General features: G+C 44.5%; 1 protein-coding gene across 5 annotated transcripts in view; it reads left to right on the top strand.

Moving 5' to 3' along the window:
* The window catches only part of LOC119170488 (monocarboxylate transporter 14), a 41,038-nt gene extending 18,953 nt beyond the window's left edge, over positions 1 to 22,085 (top strand). For all 5 annotated transcript variants that reach the window (XM_075888519.1, XM_037421690.2, XM_075888517.1 and 2 more), the window contains 4 exons: positions 602 to 841; positions 1,797 to 1,940; positions 10,601 to 11,593; positions 21,760 to 22,085. In XM_075888519.1, the coding sequence (XP_075744634.1) occupies positions 613 to 841; positions 1,797 to 1,940; positions 10,601 to 11,593; positions 21,760 to 21,899 (1,506 nt within the window). In that variant the 5' untranslated portion in view covers positions 602 to 612 and the 3' untranslated portion in view covers positions 21,900 to 22,085. The remainder of the gene's footprint in view (positions 1 to 601; positions 842 to 1,796; positions 1,941 to 10,600; positions 11,594 to 21,759) is intronic.
* Positions 22,086 to 23,301: the final 1,216 nt, after the last annotated feature.

The raw sequence follows: 23,301 nt of genomic DNA, 5'->3' as shown, positions 1-23,301 counted from the left end.
TTTTTAGTTAACCCTATAGTTAGTGAACACATTGCTAGCGTGATAGCGTTACAGAGCCCCTTCAAGTTAAGAAGGAAAGTTGGACGAAATGGTAATGAGCATAAGAGGGCTCGGTAACTTGCACAAAGAAGGCGGGGATCACAAGAAGTAGGAAGACTATAGCACGGTACCATGTTTCGTCTTTTTCCTGTCGCCGTAACACTAGTAGTATTATAATACTAGCATACTCACATAATGTTGTTAGACGACCTAAAATTATGATACGATTGTGAGAGACACACTTGTGAAAGGCTTCGAAAAGCCAACCATCACGGCTCTTTAACGGGCCCATAAACTTAAGTATTCGGGTCTCTAGCATTTTCGCCTCCAACGAAAATGCGGCCACCACCACCGGGATTCAATCCCGTCACCTGCGAGACATCAGTCGAGCTCCATTAAGGTCTAGACCACCACGGCTGGTCCAAGTATTTATGCACTATCGACCTCATATACATCTAGTCACAAATTCTTATCAATGCATTTTAAGTGACCCCTCTTGATATATATAAAAAAACCACAAAGCACAAACTATGTTTTGTTTTTTTTCCTCTACTCTCTGCAGTTCCGTCAACCATGGCCGTTCCTTCGGTGTCGCCCTCGAAATCCGGCTTGCAACCGTCTCCTGCATTCATTGACAGCTGCTGGACGGTTCCGATAATCACGGGGTTCACATGTCTCCTCATTTCCATTCCTCAAACCAACAGTGGTCTGCTCTTCGTACTGTTCATGAACACGTTCGGCGTCGACCGGGAAACAGCCGCATGGCCCAAAACCATACATACAGCAACGACCAGTGTGATGGGTGAGACCTGCTTGCGAGCCACAACAGCAATTACACACGGCGCTGCATAACTTTCTATTAAGAGTGGTTTTCATGCCCGATGTCTTAGCTGTCTTGAACTTCTGTTGACGCCAAAGAACTGCTTATGACAGGTAGAAAATATATTTCGTCTTTCTATTTGATTTGAATGTAGTAGAGGCGAAGCGAATTTGTATTGCACCAGCTGAAATATTCGGTAGTTGGTACTGGTTGGCACAATGTCTTCACATATGCGAGTGAGTAATTTAAAGAATTGCAGTTGTTTGCTTTGGTGTTTTACTCTCCCACATGTATTGAAACCTTGTGATTGCAGTCCACGAGTTCACGGCGCACATCACCTTCGTTCAAACGGCCTCTTCGTTGAAACGACTTCATGAACTAGAAACATTGGGCCTGCCGTATAGCTACGAATTTTGCAAGGTATAATAAGCCGCCTGACACAAAAAAAACATCACATAAATAATAAATTTGGGCATGATTTACTGTAGGATTACTATATCAAGCAAAAGTGCATATGCCGATTTATTTTCTGTCAGAGTACTGCAAATTCTGTCTATTGTGTTTATTAGGGGTCATTTCTATTCGGCGGGGAAGAAGCAGAGAGGCAGAGTAGAGCTCTAAAATTAAACGAATTGTAAGGTGATGTTTGAAATAAGCTAGAGAATTTTAAAGTATTTTCGCTTGCAACTGGTGGAGTAAAGTTATCGTTATAACCACACCAAGAGCCATTTGAACGCAGGAATGAAAGGAATGAAAAGGGAGTACCCAAAGAACGGAATGAAAAAGCGGAATACCCAACGTTACTTCATGAAAATTTGGGACATCCAAACGCGAGGTTTGTGGGGAAAAGGAAAACACTGAGTGTTTAGGCATGCTTTGTGTAGCGTACATGTATGCCGGTAGCGTTGTCACTGATGCTAGCCTATTTACTTCAAAGGTTTTGCATTAGGAGCTATTCAGCACGAGGTGTCCATTCACAGCACGATTCTGGCCGGCGCCATCGTGTGCCCTCTGGCAATCATCGCCAGTGCCTTTGTACCCAACATGGCTTGGATGTGCGTCACATTAGGACTTCTCTACGGTACGTGTTTCTATACGTGTTGCAATGCCACTTTTTTTTTGTCTTGGAATGAGCTGATTTGTGCGAAATAAGATCTATGTGCACGCAGGGAATACGCCCAGCACACGGTACATTCGTTGAACTTCAGCTGGAGGTTTAAAAATTGAAGCGCACCTGCTTGTGGGCGTTCAAAAGTAAACGTTAGCCACTTGCCATTAGCTTAGCTTCATATGAATTTCCGATCTTGCTGGTGGCAGCACTGGTGTCGTACGCAGGAAACTCGGCGCCAGCGAGTGTACAGAAATTCGGACCTCGAAGAGCCGATCACACGCGCATCTCTGAGCGTTGTTTTTCATTAGTTGATGCTCCTTCGATCGTGCACTGATCAGCGATTGGCCGTGTCTGACATAGAAAGCTGAACTCTTTAGATGCAAAGCAGCTGTTTGTGTAGCCTGTGTAACGCTGTCCGTCCGTGCCTTCGTGCCGACGCGCCGCACCGCGCTACCCTCGCCGCAGCTGTTGGGGTGGTGCCAGTAGGCCATGTCTTCCCTTGCAGTGAGCGGTGACGTCACTCTCTCCCACGCCTGCCATGCGCTTACCGCGTGTCACCTCTTTCTCACTTCACTCTCTTCACAGCTCGCAACTTTCGAGCGCACATCAAGTGAACACTCTTTCGGCTCGTTTATCTGCGATGGTGAGGACGCCGGAAAGTGAAGCTCCTCCCACAGCCGATTTGGCCTAACGCAGCCGTCGCCGGTTTCGCGAGGGTTAGCAGAGCCGACCGCGTTCGCGAATGGCCATGTCGCGCGTGCAACACCGACGAGGCGCGAGCCAGGGAAGTCAAACGCAAGCATCGGCAGTGGAACACCAACGACCCTAACGAGGCGCGAGTCAAAACAACACATGGTGTTGGTCAAAAGCGCTGATCGCGTCCATGTGCAACGCTACTGCTTGGCATCCTATCTGGGCTCCCTTTGGGAAGGTGTCGTTATTTTATTGAGGTTACTTGCTGTTTCCCGCGATATCATATGAATGTTGCTTTTCACTGGTTCAAGCATGACCCTTTTCACGAATGCCTGTAATATCAGAAGCGTTGCGCTGCGAAGCTGGTGATTGAAGGTGTTGTTCTAGGCATGAAGTAAGGGAAAAACTCGGAGGGAGAATCGATCCATCGATTGGAATGAAGAAAGAAAGCAAGGATGAAAAAGGAAGGATGAAAAAAAGGAAGAAAGCAGGAACCGAAGTAAGAAAGAGGAAAAAAGAAACAAAGAAGGAAAGAAAGAAAGAAAGGAATGAAGGAAAGAAGGAAGAAAGGAAAGAAAGAAAAGATAATCTATCTGGTACAACCATAAAAAGCTTGCGACCCTTTCCTCGATAAGGCAAGGAGTACTGATTTTTTTTTCTAACATATGACTAACATTCTATAGTCGGTGGCAAGCTGAGAATAAAAAAGTGAAGTGTACCACAGTCCAATTGTATAATGCACGTCCAACAGCAGCCACTCTTTGCTATGACGTAACAATCATGATGAACCAATGATAAATTCAGCATGGCACGGTTCGCGACGAGACGCGATGTACCACTGCACCGAGACCGGGAGGCGTTCATTCAGTTTTCCTGTGGTCGTCTCCTCGTCAAGAAGCTACTTCATCGACTCACACTCGAGTGACGACCAGCATCGTATTATGCACGTCCAACTGCAGCCGCTCTTTGCTATGACGTAACAATCATGATGAACCAATGATAAATTCAGCATGGCATGGTTCGCGACGAGAGGCGATGTGACTCGCTCACTGGATTCCGTGCTGACCGGTTGTGCCCTCGCGATCTCCGACGTCAGCGTAGCTCTGGCCGACTGGGCTCGCCCTACGTCATCTCCTGACGCCGACCTTCGACGACAGTGTAGCTCTGACCGGCTGGACTTGCTCTACGCCATCTCCTGACGCTGACAAGAGCTCTCGCAAGTGGTGCCCCGTCCTCGGACTCCTGTGACCATGTTTCCATCTTTCCTATCTCTCCTATCCTCTCGATATGTCGTTGCTCTCACGCTTTCACGCTTACCTCCTCTCTAATTCTCTCTCTCTCTACACCTTTACTCCTATCCTTTTAATCCCTCCTCCCACCCATCTCTTGGGAGCTACTGTTGAGGTGTCGATCCCTGAAGCAGGCAGTTACGGGGCTCACTTTTCTTTTCTTTTTCCTTCTTGAAACCTAACCACTCCCCCCCCCCCCCCCCCCCAGAGGCGATGTACCGCTTCACCGAGACCGCGAGGCGTTCATTCAGTTTTCCTGTGGTCGTCTCTTCGTCAAGAAGCTATTTCATCGACTCGCACTCGAATGACGACCAGCATCGTCCTCGCTGGTCGTCATTCGATAGTGACGCTGTTGATTTTACAGTGTTTGAAGAGCTCCGAAGTGGTAGTGCTTTATCGCGTTTTGTCGTTTCGGCAGCGTGAAGCAGCAATTAAGCGTCTACTTCATCAGTGGATGTGCCAAGCATACCGCCTGAAGGTGACCACTCTCGATGATTGCCGTCGTGGTCATTCGTGTGCAATAAGGTGAAAGTGAATTCTGAATTGGCGCATCTGTGTTTTGTGGAATGTAAGCGTCTGAGATTTATCGCCCGCAATAGCCGTGGCATCAGCGTTGCCACATGTGCGTGTGTGAGTGTGTTACTTGGGTGCCGCAATGTGGGAAGCTTGGTGATCTTCTACGATGTGCGCTGTGCTGTGCGGCGTATGAGGGATGCAAGTGCGGAGAAGGTGTGAGAATAAAGTGTCCTACAAAACCTGCTACGTGACACAGTGCGAAAGTTAACAAACCAGGTGGGGAGAATATGCAATGTTTTATGTATTATGAATGAAATGGTGATAATTCCGTGGGTGCGTGGTTATTTATGTGTCACGTTGAATTATCTACCACATTGCGTAAGCGCTCGTTTCACGCTCGATGCACGAACGTCTTGCATGAAAAACACCATGTGAGGTTCTTAAAACCGCAAAATGACGCATGCTATTTAGTATTGCTGTATCAATCGTTATCGGTGCAGCGATAACGAATAATTACGATCAGTTGCATCGATCCGTATCGTTGCTGAGGCGACACCGCTAAAAATATTGTTGAGTGAAAAAAAAGAAAGATGTCGTTTTTTAGGGCGTTGTACGATACTTAAAGATATCTTATTGGAAAGTCTTAGTTTTGTTCAACGTTTGTTTTTTGCGTTTCGCCTGAATTTTGTGCCTGCATTACGTAGTTATAACCTGTTTACAATAAATCAGGGTCCCGTGAAAGAAAACATGAAGGATGTATTGCACTCCCCTGTGACAGCAAAGTCTGGTACGCAATTCACTAAAATTCACTGGAAAGAGAAAACCCTCATGCCAGCACAGACACGCCTTCCTACAGACACATTCATAGGAGGTGGTGTCCCTGTTCCAGAAAAACTGTGTCGCGTTTTGAAAACGTTAAATATTCAAGGGCTGGGGTCATGTCAAACCATCCAGTGCAAGTTGTCAAACCAAAAATATAAAAATTCACGTGCAGCTTTCAGTCACCACCATTTAGCCGCGTACATCACTTTGTATGCAATGTCTGCCACTGTTAAACACAATGTGTGCTACGCATTTTTTTTTTCACTGAAAGAAGACTTAAAACAAAACATTGGCGTTTGGCTGAAAAACGATGGCAAGCATCGAAACGTGAGACGCACATTTGGTATTTATGGCTGCACAAGAACCAAATTTTATGAAGTAAATCTCACATCACTTCTAGATTTTTTGCTTCGAGTCATAGTTGCCATAGGTACAGCAGATAGCGATGAAACCTGGTAGAGAAAGTTTCGTAAAACAACAAGAAAATTGCAAGCGACCCTATAAAACTTGATTTATGTCCCTGCATCGTTTTCTAAAGCGCAAAAGAAGGATTCTTTTAAATGTCACATTTACTGTGGCATTCTTGCTTTTAGTACTACTACAGGTAACGCGCAGAAACGTTACCTTCGAGAAATGAACATTACTTCTTCATGGGCTCCAAGAAGAGCGTGGTAGGGGTGCAATATAAACAACAGGTATATTTATAAGGTGAAGCTGAACTCCGTGCCTTCACAAGTTTTCTTATCGAGCTTTGGGTTCTTTATCTGAATATCATTGAAGAATTCCAAGGTACTGGTTTTATGCGAGAAAATTTTTGTCATTGTTTGGGAACTACTTCTTTTGTAGCGCGGAGGCATGCAAAATAAGGGCATTGTTGCCTGGTGGGTGGAGCCTATATTTATTTTTAGGTTGTCACGGACTATACATAAGTACGAGCATCATGCCCCGAATGTCAGTCTGCGCATCCTACTGGCGTAATCCAACCTAATCCAATCATCTCTTGTGCACATTTTTCCCTTCCTAATGATAAACATCCTATACACTGATTCAATAACATGTATTTGCGAAACATTTATTCTGCTTTGGCGTTTCGGTGGTGGGCTGGGGCCAGCCTATATTTTGGTGTGTGTTTTTTTTGTCTGAGCCCCATTCCCTGTTAGCCAGTGCAGTGTAGCAACATGTACTCGTCTGGTTTCCCCATTGTTCGTTGCTTTTCGTCACATCTCTGTCTCTCTCTCTTAAAAATTCCACTGGAAACTCATGAGTTTTATTGATTGTTATGGGTCGTGTCTGCGCACAGTTGTGACATCCGCGTTAACAAATGTCTTCGGGGGTTGCTGTAAAACTGGTATGAGTGAAGCCATGACGAATGGTCTTTGGGGACAGTGGCGCTCAACAGAATAAAGGTACCTTGCGACGACAACAGGACATGGGTTGTTAATAATAATAATGCAAAGCAGTCTTCATAAAGCAGAGCGATGACTACAACAGCGCATACCATTGCCAATAATTTTATAGAAAAATGCACTTCCTAAATTACACTTCAAGCCATAGCCAAAGAAAAGCATAGCCATGCAAATGGAGCTATTTCGAAGAAATTTCATACAAAACTACTGGCATGTACTCATTAGCAAGCTAAATTCGCTGAAATATACCTCAAGAAGACTCAAAGGCAAAACGTGATAACATAATGCTTGAAAAGGAGGACAAGCGGACTGGCACTGTACTGCCGTCACTGGGTATTTCAACACAGATTATGCTGAGCTATTGGACGCTGAACGTCATCGTGTATAGTAACATTATCAAGTAACAGTGCACTGTAATGATATTACATCTATAAGGCTATTTATCTCTGCGATTGAGTATCTCACTATAGGACCTCGTTTTGTATACACAAATTGCGTATTTGATTTCATGACAAAATAAGCCCCCTCGGACTGTGCTTCCGACCCTGGGCAAAATAACGATTTTTACAACAGCTGAAACATTAAGAAACGTTTTCACAGTTTACATACTTTTCAAGTTTTTCCCCAAATACTTTAATTATTTCCTAATTAACAGAAAGAAAAATGATACAACCCGTGTTTTTTTGGTCTAGATACGGGGTCTATTGTTTGGAGGTGTTGCATAACACGAAAAAGTCTAGCAGAAACTAAGCACCGTAATACAAGAAAGTGCAATATGCTTAGTTTGACATGATGGCTACAAATTACAGAAAGGCTACAAAAGTGATGAGTGGTTAAACGCCGGCGGCTCATGGAAATAATCAGGCAACGAAGAGTGCTACGCAAATTACCACGAGAAAACACACAGCAAGAAATGCACTCCTTCTGCATATGAACCACCCACAATCAATACACAAAGCACGCATGGGCAGGGGTGCCGTTGGCGGCTACATAGAGGCCAAGTGGCTACTTTTCGACCCTAAGGCGAGACGGAAATTTCAGGTTTGTGCCTTGGCTACCTTGAACTTTTGTTTTGACATATTCACTGGACATTTTTCTTGTCATTTGCATATAAAATACTAAGCTAGCCTAGCAACTAAGCATTGTCTTTTGAGCTTTTGTGGCGTGTCAGATCAAGCATGCGCATGTCTTCCCTTCGTGAATAGTCGGATGCTGCTCGAGACACCTCATCGTAATGCGCTGTTCGTGTGGAAAGATGGAGCAAAGAAGCTTTTTCTAGCCTATAGTCAGCGTGTATCGTACTCCATGTGGGGGACCAGTCAATAATCCCGTGCTCTAACAAGTTTAAAATAAAATAAAAATGGCAAAAGTATACACTAGGGCTAGCAAAATGCCCATGTGACGTCTGGAAAATAGCTATAAGACTTAAGTGTAACTTTTGGAAATCGAACTTACTAAGTTGTGCTTGTGAGCAAGCGAGTGGCTGGCACGCTGTTCCCGCGGCTTGATATCTATGCTGATACGAGTCAGTTTATAATTTGATGTAACAACGTGCAAATATACACCGCAAATATACCGACACAGGCTGTTTTCGAATTCTTAGACAGCACGTAGACAGTCTACGCAGACAGCTAAGAAGACAGCACCGAGAACATGCTGTCCGAGAATCGGAACACATCTAGACGGCTTTTACGTGATGATGTGCCACGTCGCGTTGAAAAGAAAAAACCTAAGATAAACATAAGTAAGAGTTGTAGTTTCTGGCTTATATCGTTTTAAAATCTAAAAAAATGTTTAAACGTTACTCACATTGAACTACCCACTGGAGAATCGTCTGCTTGTGTGCGGATGACCATTCCGGCGAGGTCCAATCTATCTCAGCGATTTGCTGAGCCGCCATCTTGTTTAGACAGCAAAGTAGCCTGCATCGTATCTGTCTACAATGCGGTCTTCTCGGAGCGGTCCATTTTGCCGGCTACGTGAGAGTTGGAATCGGACTTAAGATGGCCACCGTCCATTTAGTTGTCTATTTAACCATCTACAGTGAGTATTAGGAAACTCAAAGATGGAGGAAGAGACGACAAGGCGCTGGACTCGCAACTAAGTTTTATTAGAAGGAACATACACATATATAAAGCAGAAGATCTAGTCACATGGCACACCATGGCGACTGCGCGGCAGTGCAAACAGGGTATTTTTCGACTGTAACGCATGCTTTTGCAAGTAGGGATGGTCAATATTTCTTTTTTTCGCCTTTCTAGCTCTTGGCTACTTACGCATCTGTCGATTATTTTTGTAAGCAGAAGCTTTCTACCCTGTTTGCTCTGTCACGCAGTCCCCATGATGTGCCATGCGAGAAGGTCTTCTACCAGATATATGTTTATGTTCCTTCTAATAAAACTTAGTTGGGTGTTCAGCACCTTGTCGTCTCTTCCTCTGTCTGTGTCTGTATATTTGTGCTGTTTAATGCATTAAAGTATAAACCATCGGCTAGCCCAACTTTCGCTTTTAGTCCAGTTTATAATGCTGATGCACTGCATGCCTTCTCTCGTGAACTTCACAAAAATGAGACCAGTGACAAAATAAAAATAAAGCTCGGCTAGCTGTCTAGAACTAGATATCATTACATGAAGATCAGCTGACATTATGGTAACTACTAATGATTATTGACCTGTGACTTTAATCATGACCTGCGTGTGCCTGGTTAACCTTCCTACCTTCTCTCTTGTTGTTTTGTCCTCCTGCTTGTACGATTATAGCTGCTATTTACCGGTTGACATAACGGTACTAATTTCTTCATCCGTCTCTAGCATTCACTCTATTCTGCATACGCAATCAACCTTTTCAATGTTTAAAAACGCGGACCCTTCAAGACATTCGGTTTTGTCCTCCTGCGTTTAATAGCATCAGTGGACAACAAGAGCTTTAGAAAATAGCCCTGCTGATTTTCTACAGCTCCCTTCACTTATTTGGCAAAATATATTCAAATAAATGTTCTTTTGAGCTACATAAAAATTATAAAACATACTCCTGTACTTTACGCACCTTCCTTTTATGGGAAAAATGAAAGATGGGCTTTCCTTACCTTTGAAAAGAACTCGAAAAATTGCTTTTAGTTTGAACGTTAAGAGCTGGTAAATGATGTGACCAGAAGTTTTTTACCTTTATACGGCTTGAAGATGAAAAAAAAGCTAGAATTGTGTGTTCTTACTTTTATCTCAATCCTGATTCAAAACGAGATTACTCATGTATAACTAAAACTATTTTATAAATAGCGCTTTTCTACCATTTTCTTTGAAAACTTGGCGATAAGTGAAAGTGGCTTGGCTGCTCTTAGGTTGAGTTCTGGCTTCTCGAGGAAACCACAGTATGGTAACCTCTGTCTGTCCTGCTCAGAACTATTGCAAAATGGTGGCTTTACAAGCAAACACTTGTATTCCAGGATAAGTCCCGGTGGCAAGCTCGAAAGTACAAGTAGAGAATGCTTGTCGTCATACACAAGCATTGGGGCAGACACATAAAACCTGGCTTACAATACCTTGTATATTTTAACAGCCGTGTTAGAGGCCTGCGTTTGTAGATGGAACTTTTTTGTTCAGATGTTTAACTTGCTCACGCGTGAAACAAACAATAAATAGCATATAAATGCGTTTTCAAGAAAATAGACATGCGGAAAGCAACCAAGTTTGATGAGGTGAAACGTGGTATTGGCCTGAAAGCATACGTAAATTTCTGTAAATACCTTCCATCTAGAGTGCGCAAAAGAGGAAATAAAAGCAAAAGAAATTGTACTCTGTGAGTGTAAGGAGACAGTATATCTAGCTGAGGTTCTTATTATTACAAACAATGAACTTTCTATTGAAATGTGTGGCAGGTCACACTTTCCTTCTTTAAACCTTTTCAGGTGCATCGTACGGCGCACTAGTCATAGGGACGGCGGTGTACGTCGTTTCTTACTTCTACGAGTACAGAGGCTTTGCCATGGGCATCAAGTTCCTAGGCGTTTCATTGTCAGGAATCATCGGTCCTTCACTCCTGTCGCACCTGGCGTCAGAACACGGTCTAAAAGGCTGCTTTCTTATTACGGGAGGCTTGACACTGCATCTCATTCCTCTCGCCTTTATGCTGCGCTACGGGAAACCCGTGAGGTGGCAATGTTGCAGACGCCACGACGCGTCAGACAAGGCTTTGAAGGGGGCAACCACAACCTTGTACGGGACGACAACTGACGTTCAAGAATTCAGTGGAAATAGTTACACTTTAAAAAATCTAGCGTTTCCATGTGATACAGTGTTGCCAACTTGTGATGGGCCAGTGGGACAAAATTCACTCTCTGCCGGTTCCAAGAATACCGTTGACACTGTGAAAAATACCCCAGTGTGCTCTGCGAATTCGATGGAATCGCCTACTGCACCGCTGGACTTTCTCGCTCAAGCCATGAAGGTTCTTCGATCGCCATGTTTCTATGTTTTATTGGTGGCCATGGTGGCAGCAGACTTTACTCTTCCACTTTTCGGTTCCACTATTGTCGACTATGCGGTTGACAAAGGCATTACGTTCAACGCCGCCGCTCAACTTGTGGTGTGTCAGTGCTTGGGAGGCTTCGTGGGACGCCTCGTGATTCCCTTGATTACTGACAAGCTGGCGCATAGTCGCTGCCCCATCACCGCCATTAGTTTGGCACTGTTGTCGCTATCTTTCTGGGTATTTCCGCACGTCACAAGCTTCACGGCAGTGGCGGCGGTTACCTTTGTGATTGGTGCACAGCAGGGCTACTTGAACGCCTTCAAGTCTGTCCTCGTGGCGGACTACCTCGGTGTGCACAGCGTCGCTGTTTCCTGGGGACTCATGGGTGTGGCGTTGCTTCCTCTGGTATTCTGCGAACCTTATATCGTAGGTAAGTGACTTTCATAATTTCTTTTGCCTGTACGAGCTGCAAATGTAAAACTATGATTAAGGATACAGGCGAGCCACGGCTGGCGTTCTTGTTTTCTGGACCTTTTATTTATAAGAACGAGGTATTGCGTTCGTGGTAATTGGTACTGTAGCTACCTGGCGAGTGCACTCTCTCTCATTTTCAAGGAAGAGGCATTCTACAAACAATAATTGACACTTCAGTAGCTTTGGGAGTGAACAATACCCAATTTGTATGAAGGAAAAAATGCATCCAACGTTACTTGGCACAAGATCTGCCGGGCTAATGTAGTTTCGCAGCTATTTCCTTAATATATTCGCCTGCCATTTTTTTTGAAGAAGTGACCTAATCTGCAACAAAAGCAAAAGACAGATGCATGAAAGAGGCTAAGTAAACTGACTCTGGCAGTGGATCACGTTAGCTTGGTGTTTCCTGTATTACAGTGTTCTCAAGTTTAACTCAGCCAGCTGGCTGTGGTCAATAAATGCAGTCTCGCAAGGGCCCAGGCTGATCTGAATTCAACGAAGGTTGTATTTAAGAGAGAAGTTCTGGAGTCAGATGTCCGCTTAAGGCCGGTGCACACCGGTGACCAACAGTGGTCGCGTGACCATTTGCGACTGGCGACCAAGGAGTGACTGGTTTATGGGTCATTTTTCAAAGGCATTTGGAGCCAGAAATTCGAGAAAGATCAATGTCGATCAGCAATGCTAGTGATATCTGGAAGCAGTTTCTGATATCTACTTCGTGTTCCACGGTTGTTTCATAACACGGTGATTACACAGGTTGCCTCGTGGAAGGAAGGCTTGAAACGATTTATGTCTGTGCAGCTCATGGAAATACTTAAAACATTCTTTAGTACATACGTGCTGTTCCTACGTACGCAACAGTATCTTGCAACACCCGAATCGAGTTGCACAAGCACACCAGTTGTACAACGAAAGCAGAAGTATCGAGCAAACATCGGTGCAGGGGACTAAGTGGCATTATAAACGCGGAATCAGACCTCGTATTTGCACGAAATCTGCTCGAGCTAAAGAGCCATGTATGTTGCTACTTGCTTTCGATAGCTAATGTGGCCGCTGCTCTATTCAAACAAAATGGCAGGTATTGAAACATGGTGAGATATGGTGATAATTTGTTTCGAAAATGTATGCCTTGGTTCTTGCAAAGCGGCTGCCAGATTGTAGCGCCTTAGTAGCAACAATACCTGCATCAATATATGCACAAAAACTCAAACACGCAATGCTAGCCGCCATCGGTGCTTTTGTTGCTAACGCGCAGTGAACTTGCATAGATCCAGCGTCTCTAGCGGTGGCAGCACGAAAAACAAACCACAAGCTGTGGCCTCCGCGATTAGCTCTGTTTGCGCGCATTCATTGGAGATGATTGTTCCCATGAATGCGCTGTGCTGGTTTCCAAGACGATAGTTTGAAAACGCTAGCGCTTTGTAAAGACAACGGATTCTTGGGATACTTGCCTAAGAAAAATATACGCATACAGTGCACATAAAGTACTTTGGTACAGTACATTTCAACTGGTTTTCATATGTGGGGTTTGACGTCCCAAAACTACCATATGATTATGAGAGATATTTCAACAGAGCAGAACACGCACAGACATACAAAAGTCTTACAAAAAGATTTCTATACATATGTACATACATAACAAACAAAAGTCACAAATAAAATGTGAGTGTGTACTTTTTACGTATTTAAATGGCATTTCTGTTGGTACTGAAAAGAGATCAGCCTACCGAGACCAGGCAGGCCGAAAGACATGTTTTAAGCGTGTGTCAGAAACCAACACAGAAGCCGAAAGAATTCCTCCTCACCGAGAAGGAACAGATAACAGATCAGTGTACAGTCACTCCAATATCGGGAAGAGAATGTGACGACAACAGTCCGCTGCAACCACTTAGTGACGATTGTGCCATAGGCAAATATAAGCACCAGCAACAATGAGAGGACAGGGGAAGGGAACGGCACCCAGATGAAACAAAGCGGTTACTCCGAGACGGTGAAATACAGCATCATGGCCCTCCAGAAAACACGAGTGATTACACATTGCCTCATCACATGCTTATTTGTTTCCCGTGGGGAGTAGTTCGGGCATGTGGCCGACTGGGCTATTCTCTGCCTTGCGAGATGGTCAAGTGTAGGAAGCACACCCCACCCTAGCCGCAACATTAAGTCCCGGGGGTGACCAGGTAGAAAAGATGCCGCGAGCACGTTCGAAGAGACACGACTGGAGCGAGTGCGGTGGGCCGGAGGAGCTAACGGTAGCAACCAACAAAGCGTCTCTTGTGTCAACAGTCGGATTGTTCAACACGTCTAACCCAGGACAGGTCGACTGGACATGGCGATAACATGCCACAGCTGTTGCATAAAATACAGGAGGTCTTACTGATTATGGACTCCTGTTAAAGTATAGATGAGGCAATAAATGCTGTAGATGAGTGTCTAGAAAATAATATGCGAGAGATCGTGCGGGAGATTTCTCCCTCTGTACAAGGCGCACAGAAAGCGTATACGGTCAGAAGCCGGCAACGTATGGATACCTAATGGAAAGCAAAGCATCCCAGGCAACGCTGCTATCCTAATACCACATGAGAGATTAACGCAGTGCCACCAGACCAATAAGAGGAACACAATGCCGACTGCAGTGATCGTACGATACGCAAATGTGGTTGCGCCACGTGACAGAGATACCAAGAGCGAAATCAAAATACAGCCTACACAAGCTATATGCACGCAAGACGTGGAAAGACAAATCCCGTGCGTCTTGGATTTTTCGTCTTACTTCTTCGAGAGCGTTTCACCAAACGGAATCCCAAATATCGTAGTGGTTGTATAGAATACCCTAAATACGAACGGAAGCAGCTGTATGGATAGGAAAAGCGGCGCTAAGTCAAAAGTTTGGGGAGCCAATGAACAAATACTTGGATGTGGATGAGTTCAACGCTGGACCTGAAATGTCATCATACTGAACGTATAAATGCAGGCTGTGTGAAAGACTATCTTCGTCTGAAAAGTACAGCTTTATCTCATCGACAAAAGTTATTACTTTCACATGGGCTGTTACTTTCACTGCTTCCAGGAAGCGAAAGACCTCAGATGCGCGAATGCGCGTCCAGAGCACACAAAAATGGCTCAGTGTTGAGCACAAATATTGCAAGACCCAACGTGTAATGGGAAAACATCACCGCATATACACAGTGTGCATAATGAGGGGGGCGAAGCAATCATCAGTCCGTCCACGCTTCCGTCCACCCGCTGGTGCGTCTGTCCATCCGTCTGTCCATCCGTCCGTCCATCCGTCTGTGCGTTCATCCATACGTCCATCCGTCTGTCTGTGCATCCATCTATGCGTCTGTCCGTTCATCTGTACGTAAGTCTGTTCGTCCGTCCGTCCATGCATCTGTCTGCCTGTCTGTCCATGTGTCTGCCCATCTAGTGAACAATCCAAGTACCACCATCTCGCATCTTTTCATCATATATATTCGTCATATAGAAATACCACCATACAGAAGACATTCTAAGGACTAAACGAGCGGAGGCACGGCCGGACTAGAGGAGCGGCACGCGCGCACTTTCTTACGACCTGCGCGTCGTGTCTAGTTCCGAGCTTTCACTGCCGCTAGTTCATGGCACTGTGGCTTAACCCTCGTTAAACCTTGCTAAAACAAAGGAGGTTACGCCCAGCGAGTTTAAAGTGGCAACCTTTCCTGGTCAGATGCTCAAAGTGCGTCCTTCTGTTACTAGTTTTTTTTTAGTAAGCATAAACTTCAAGGAGTATCAGGGGCGAAGCTACTTATGGCATGGCTTGTGCATTCCTTTGTCGTAGTGCGTAACCCATAGCACATACCCGCATACCAGTGGCATGTACTTGCCCTCGGACAAATATCCGCATGTCCACATGTTACGAAAAACGTAGCACAGCATTGTTATCACGCTCTCGGTGTTAACAAAGCGCTGACAGAAGAAATGTGGTACATACTCTCGTTTAGTCCTTGGATTGTCTGCTGGATGGCGGTACTTGTATATGATGATTACACGAGAAGAAGAAGCAGGATTGCTGTACTTGAAGTGTTCATTATATGGACGGACGGACGCACGAACGGACAGACAGACAGACAGACAGACACCCGGACGAACAGACGAATGCGAACGCACGGACGCATGCATAGACAGACGCATGGACCTACGCACGAACGGGTGGACGTACGGATGGACTGACGAAAGCATCGAGATGGACGGACGCTTTGCCCTACTGATCATTATTCATTCCGTTCATTCTGTGGATATGCTGTGATAATTTTTATTATAGAATAAGTCACCGATACTCGTTTCTGTAGGTTATTTCATCAGAAAGATATATCTTTTCATTTATGAATAACGTGCGTGGGTTTCCTCCTCAATTCAAAAGCATTCACGCGTGCCGCTCTTCTACAGTCCGGCCGTGGAGTTGGCTACCTACTATTGCAAAGACCACTGCTACATACATCGCCGACGCACGACACACGGCTTAAAAATCTTCGCCTTTATAAAGCAGCACTCTGCCAGTCAATTAAAACTGATGCACTTTTTATACCAGAGTAGGTTGACGCAAAAATTTGGCCTGCCGACTCATCTGCTTGTCACCTAAAACGGCTTAAATCCAACCACATCGGCGGTGACCACAAATATTGATCTGTTTTCGGTGTTTATATTTGTGTGCATTGTCAAAAAAAATGTTGCGCGTGTCTGACGCTCAACCTCAACGCGTAAATATTTGTGGCGTGTTTTTTGATGCTACAAAAGGCATACATAAATAATTCTAAGAAACGTGACATTTATTACGCTGCACTGACAATAAAATGCTATGCACAAAAAAGCAGGTGTTTATTGCGTTTTGCAGGGTTTTATCAAAGCCGATACGGTGGTGGCACCTACCCGTCATCTTGCATTGTACATATTATGGCCTCCGAGACTGCGCTCACACGCCGCGCGCTCACTTTATTGGAGGACATCCTTTCGTCTTGCAAGATTACTGCCAGATGGCGCTCATATGTCTCCTACAGCGCCTCTAGATTTTCGTTCACCTATCTTCTCGCGCAGAAAATCAAATAAACGTTTTATTTACTTCCTCCTGACGCAGTACTATTGTCTTTCAAGTACAATGCACCATAATATACTAGTTCACTATAATTTCGTGGATATTTGGTGTGAAACATGCAGATGCTGTGCTACATTTAATGAAGCTCTTTGGATGGCGTTGCGACGGCACGCGAGGAGCGTGGAGCAAGTGAGGTTTGAACGCGCTGGTATGCTTTTGAAGCGTCTTCGTGCACACTTTGACTATAAAGACGTTTTTCAAGCTGTTGGCAGAGCATCTAAAGGTAGAGCTCTCTCGTCCAATCGAGGCTCTAGGGAGAGCAAATAGTCACTGAAATATTTTACCAATCCAGTTTTATTTTCCAAACTACACCTACATAAGTTGAGGACATCGTTACTAATGACTTTTTTCATAGTGTGCAGGGTGTATTACCTATTAGTGCAATTAAACAAAGAAGGCCCGCGTGGACGCATATCTGCGGAGGTTAGCTGTGAGGTGGTAACGCAGCGCCTTTTGTATGCATGGCATTGCCCGTGTTGGTGTTCAAGATGCCTCTCAAACAAGGAGAATTAAAGAAAAGTTGCTGGAGTGGAAGCTCCTGCGATGCCTTGCCAGCAGAAGTGAAGCCACCTATTGCCACTGCCAAGATGGCGGAAACATGCTCTTTTCTGATAGTGCCCGCTTAAAGATCAAGTGGCTTTGATACGTTATGTAAATACTACGGTAGTTCTGTATTAAAGGATGGTTGTTCCTGACAAAATAACACTCAGAAACAAATATGGATGACTGAATCTTCAAAAGAACTTTGCCTCCAATTAGAGGCTCACTACGGAAAACTAGTGACTTTAAGACGCACTTGGAGCACTATGAGGCCCCAAAAATGTTGGTTGCAATAAACTCGTTGGGCGTGCGAGGGAAACGCTTCGTTTTCGATCGCTGAATGGCGACACTTTATCATGCCCCTAGTAAGATGGCCGCCACAGCCGCCATCTTGCCAGAGGAACGGCTTCACATCTGCGCAATCATTTCCACTCCAGCAATTTTTTTAATCCTCCTTGCTCTCAAACTGTGTTACCAACTTCCCAATGGGCCAGCGTTTGAATGTGCGCGGTTTTTCCAAGTTAAGCAAATAGCTTTAAAACGTTCTTGAGGGGCTTCTCATTGAGTGCGGGGACAGTGCAAGTGCAGGCGCACTTATCGAGAGGACCTGAAAACTGACGCAAGTGAGCGAGCGAACGCTATATCAGAGAAAAACAGAGGCAGACGAAGCCGCAAAAAGTACTACCTCCGAAGAAGCGTTCTTGTGGCAAACACCTGGATCAGATGAAACAGATGAACGATTTCGACCTCAGTCTTGCGAAGAGTGGTGCATGGCTTACTCGAGAAAGGCGAAACTCCAACTGTCGCAAAAGTGGTGCAGCGTTTCGAAAAACTCCAGGCCTGCGCGGAAGGCGCAACGCAGTCACAGCGAAAGCTAGAAGAGTGGCCTTTCAGAACCTTTTCTAAACACTCCTTGGGCAACTGCTGCAAGCACAACTGCGGGGTACCCACTACGGCATTAATAATAATAATACCTTCTGGGTAGTAGACCGGCATTCGTTATGCTACTCTTCGTCATTTTTTAGAGGTGTGGCATCCGCTAAACACTTGCAAAGAATTTCGTGCCAATTGTTCGTGCAGTGGCTGACGACGATGAGAAAGTATGGCTGAAGTGGGTATGCACCACAGTTAATAGGTGATCAAGAACAAGCTTTCGGAATCGGTTGGAGCATTGGACGACCAACTGGTTGCCCTATTCGCATTGTGAGACGCTTGGCTACTCTTTGATGTTCTAAACGCTTTATAATCATATAGTGGTTTTGGGACGTTAAACCCCACATATCAATCAATTCTAAACGCTTTATTACTAATATTAAAGCGATTCATTTCCCGACATCAAGCCTGGCTAAGGCAACTTCGTGAACAAGTCGCAAGCACCGGCGGGGCTCAGTGGTAGAATACTGCGCTGGCACGCAGCGAACCCGTGTTCGAGCCCCACTGTATTTTTGGTATTAAGTTTTCTTATGTAGTGCAGAGTAGCTCCGCACACCGGTGGCGGCGGTGGACAACTACAGCGCCACGCGTGACCAGAGTTGTGATCTCATAACATCTTTTACTGTAAAAGGATGAGACACTACAGATCGTGTCTCCGACGACAATGCAGAGGTTCAAAATGCAAGAAACGCTCTCAGAACGCCCTTCTCAAAGAAGCGATTGACGCACATGGTCAAGTCGCCACTGGTAACTGTGCCAAATAGCGGAGCTCCAATGACAGGGTCGCGTCAATCAATGCAAGTGTGCGTTGAGGTCGAGATCATTGAGCACTATAGTGAAAGCAGCCAAAATTGAAACACAAAACATTTGCTGTTAAGTCAAGTAATCTACATAGTGACCTCTGAGAAGTGAAAATGTACCTTCAGATTGACTGATTCAATGATTCATTCCTTAATTTTATCAGTGACTGAAGTAAATATTATTATACACGTTGCAGAACCAACTTTTGAAAAACTCCCACCAGAGGAGAATTCGTAGGACTCCTCTGGTGGGATGCTAGGTGCCAGTACCACACACAAAATGACGCTACGGTCTTTTGGTGTGGGGTACTGGCACCTTGCACTCTAAGCAGAAATTACTCACACTACGAAAAAAATGCATTATGTTCTATTACAAATGCTGTATATAATGCACATACCTTGTCTTTATTCAACAATTTCAGAGTCATAAGATTTGACAACATGTATGAATATTGTTTTCTAGCGTCTTTGAAAACTGAAATTAACAAAGGAAGTAAAAATCTTATCTCCATAGCATGCTTACAGCGCAGCACCCTGTCTCGACCTACTAGACAGAGTGATTATTGGAAGGTTCCTCGATGCCGAACAAACTATGCTCTACAAATGCTGAAACATTCACTCCCCAACATACTAAATAAATTCAATTTATCATTGGAACAACTGCGCCTTCTTTCGTGACAGGATATGTCGAATATTTTTTTTTTTACTTTCATGACGCAGGAGAGATTTACCATTTCCAGATTCATTTTTATGTTCTGCTTATTTCTATTTTTTCGTATTTCTTTAAAGAGTGCGATCCTATCAACATTTCTTAAAGTTTTATGTCTGCAATATTTCTTATTGGTGCCATTTTAAACTATGTATTTGTGTCTGTTTAGTTGTTTCGAGGGCACTATGAATGCTGTCACTTTTTTTGCCTTGTATTGATGGGATGTGGGGCTCGTGAAGCTGCGTTTTTATCGCAGATTTTTTCCCGCATTCCACACCACACATTGTATTGTGTAACATTGTGGTGAAATAAACTTCAAACTTAAACTTAAACTTCAAACCGGGGACGATAACATTAAATAGAAAAAGCCCGAGAAGTTACATTGCGACGCGGGTTGTTCCGTCCGCAAATAAACAAAACAAATCAAACAGGCACAAAGCGTCATATGCTGCAAAGATCAGAAGATAGTTGATATTACACACCTACTTTCCACAGACAGGGCCACCTGTCGAATTAACGGACCCAAAAAGCGCGTAGGAAGTGCGCCTTGTCAGGATTGGATAAAAGCGCCTGTACCTTCCACAACGCTGCCATCAGCTTGATAAATAGTGCACGTGTATAGTGCATTATTTATATAGTGCACGTGTAAACAGTCCTTGAAGGAGAAGAGTTACGCATAATAAAATGAGGTGTTTAGAAGCGGCACTCGTTTATATAACAGAAAAGCAGTCACGAAAAGTAAAGTAAGTGGTAATGGCGGAACCAGCTTGTGCACCGATGATGATGATGATGATGATGATTCCACAGCCATGGCTCGTACTCACTCAGGGGGATCGGCCAAGAGTCGAAGACCAAATTCAGTAAGATTTCTTTATTCAATATCGAAACCACCCACCGGAGAAAAAAAAGAAAGAAAAAAGAAGACACCGTAGGCCGAATGAAAAGAGTGCAATAGTTGTTTGTCACTCGTTCAGCTCAGGCAACCATTCATTACCTTGAATGAGAATTAGCGTGGTTAAACAAAGCTCCTGTTTATGTTGGAATATTTTTGCAGGAATAATAATTACGCAATCAAAAACTTAATTCTCTTACTTTTATTAAGGTACTTGCAAACTGCATAGAAAACGTTCTCTTGGCTGAAGCACGGATCGGAAGCACGGAAGGAAAGTATATTTTCTATTGTGAAGTTCAGCCTCAGGCTAGCGAATGGGAGGACAAAGAGTGTTTTTCTGAGCGATTTGTATCAGCGTTATGATAAAAATAGTCCTCTGAAATTCTGAAGAAACGTTGCATAGCGGTGATATCGCCAGACCAGCCCCATGTGAATAGAAATTAAACGGGGGACACGACATCGAAATCTGGTTATTATGTTTCCAACTGTCTTATAGGACACCAATAAATTTTCTACGGAAATCTTAAATGAGTAAATTCTGGTGTTGACATTACTGCTTCCATAGCATCTGCACGAAGCGCAAGTTTTCTGCATCTTGTTGCACCGAGCAACCAAACGTCGTCTTCTTCACAGTCTGAGTGATACCCTCTGCATTTTATGTAGCCCTCATCTTCTTCCCTACTATAAGTTTATCGTTATGTTCAACAGCTGTGCGGTGAAGCCACCCTTCGCGCGCGCAGGAGGCAAATACGCTTGTATGTTCTATTCAAGTTTGAACAGTGAACCATTTTAAACCGAAGGTAAGGTGTTATAAGTGGGCGCAAACAGCCTCCTCGCTAAGTGACGAGGTCAGTCTAACAACACGTGTGCATTATCGATCTGCTGTTTGGGTCACGTATGACCACCTAACCTGCACGTGCTCTTTGAATCATACCTTTCCAGTTTAAATGCGTTGTATTCATATTTAGAATTCTTTCTCGTAAGCCTCCCCGGTCTCAGTACTGTGAGTGGCTGTTTTTATAGGAGTCATGAGGTGCCTCATCAATATTTATGGTTGTCATGGCATCCGCTTTAGTGTATTTGTTCATGTGTTGTATCCAGCTGCTTCTGTTTTATGCAGGTGCCTTCCGGGACGCGAGGGGATCGTACGACAATCTCTACCGAATGTGTGCCGCGGTGGACCTGTTCGCCACACTAATGGTGGCTGCGCAAGCCTGCTTTGACGCCAGGATGAGAAAGAAAAATGTACAAATGCTGTAAAAGACCTATGTTTAGAAACATCCGCAGGAGTTTAAATGGATGTGTTTAGCTCATGCAGTGGTCATGGTGTTTCCCAGTTGCAGAGATCCACTGAAAACGTGAAGAAGTGCACTCAGAAGTATGGCTGAGTGATAACCTTTTACCGCTCCAAATAGAAGAATGTCAATACAATTCACCTGCTTGAAAGTTTGTCTTCTGTCAACATTATTGTTGAAATACTAAAGACAAACTAAACTGTCACGTGCACGCAAACTGATTCAGTGGAAGGATTCGCGGACGAAATTAAAAAAAATATTTTGGAATTGTTATTCGCTTTGTATCATATATATATATATATATATATATATATATATATATATATATATATATATATATATATATATATTTATTTATTTATATATATTTACGGCGATCGGGAATAGATGTACGGGGATTGATACCCAGCACCTCCACCAAATTGTTAAGAGGCTTATTGGTGGACACTCCGCGATGATTCACGACAGTGACAGTCAATGCGGGGACCGACTCTCTGCACGAGCGGCTCTTCTTCTTATGAAAAGGGCGACCCACTAGAAGGCGCTGGAGAGGACGACCCACGGTTCAAAGGCTTTACCACAAAATATATATATATATATATATATATATGAGTATGGGGAAGAAGACGCACGTACGAAGTGATTTTATTGACGTTCCGGCCGTGGGTCCGGCCTGATGAAGGCCGGACCCACGGCCGAAACGTCAGTAGATCACTTCGTCCACCAGCCGCATGAGCCCAGCAACTTTCGTTCACCTGTCACAATGTGCCGTCACGTACGTGTCTTTGTTATTGGCCCCTCCCATTCCTGATGGTGATTATATCATTACACTGACTACTGACGTTCGGCTGACGCGCAGTGTTACTGTGCCCCATACCATCGCGACCACAGCGGATAACTGTGTGTTTCTTCCGCTCCTTAACTTTGGTTTCACCGCTCAAGTGTTGCCCTACCAGATGTCTCTAGCCCAGCTAACTGCCATAACGAAGGACGATGTCAGCGTTGTCGTTGCATCAGCTCCTGATCGAAGTGCAGTCTCATGGTCTCCCAGCTCAGACGATGCTATTTTTGGAAACATGATTGGATCAGAGCTTTCGCCTCACCCGGCCGACGCTCTCTGCCAGGTTCTGACCTCCTACAGTGACATTTTCGACACCGATGATCGTGCCTTGGGCCAGACCTAAATTGCCACTCACCGAATCAACGCTGATGACTCCACGCCTATTCACCGTCGGCCGTACCGCGTGTCAGCGTCCGAGCGAGAAGTGATTAAAAAAGAAGTGGCCGAAATGCTTACGAAAAACGTAATCGAACCATCATCGAGCCCTTGGGCATGTCCCGTGGTGTTAGTAAAGAAAGACTGCTCA

This window comes from Rhipicephalus microplus, chromosome 3 (assembly GCF_043290135.1).
Source record: "Rhipicephalus microplus isolate Deutch F79 chromosome 3, USDA_Rmic, whole genome shotgun sequence".
NCBI lineage: Eukaryota > Metazoa > Arthropoda > Arachnida > Ixodida > Ixodidae > Rhipicephalus > Rhipicephalus microplus.
This window is presented reverse-complemented; position numbering and strand designations above follow the sequence as displayed.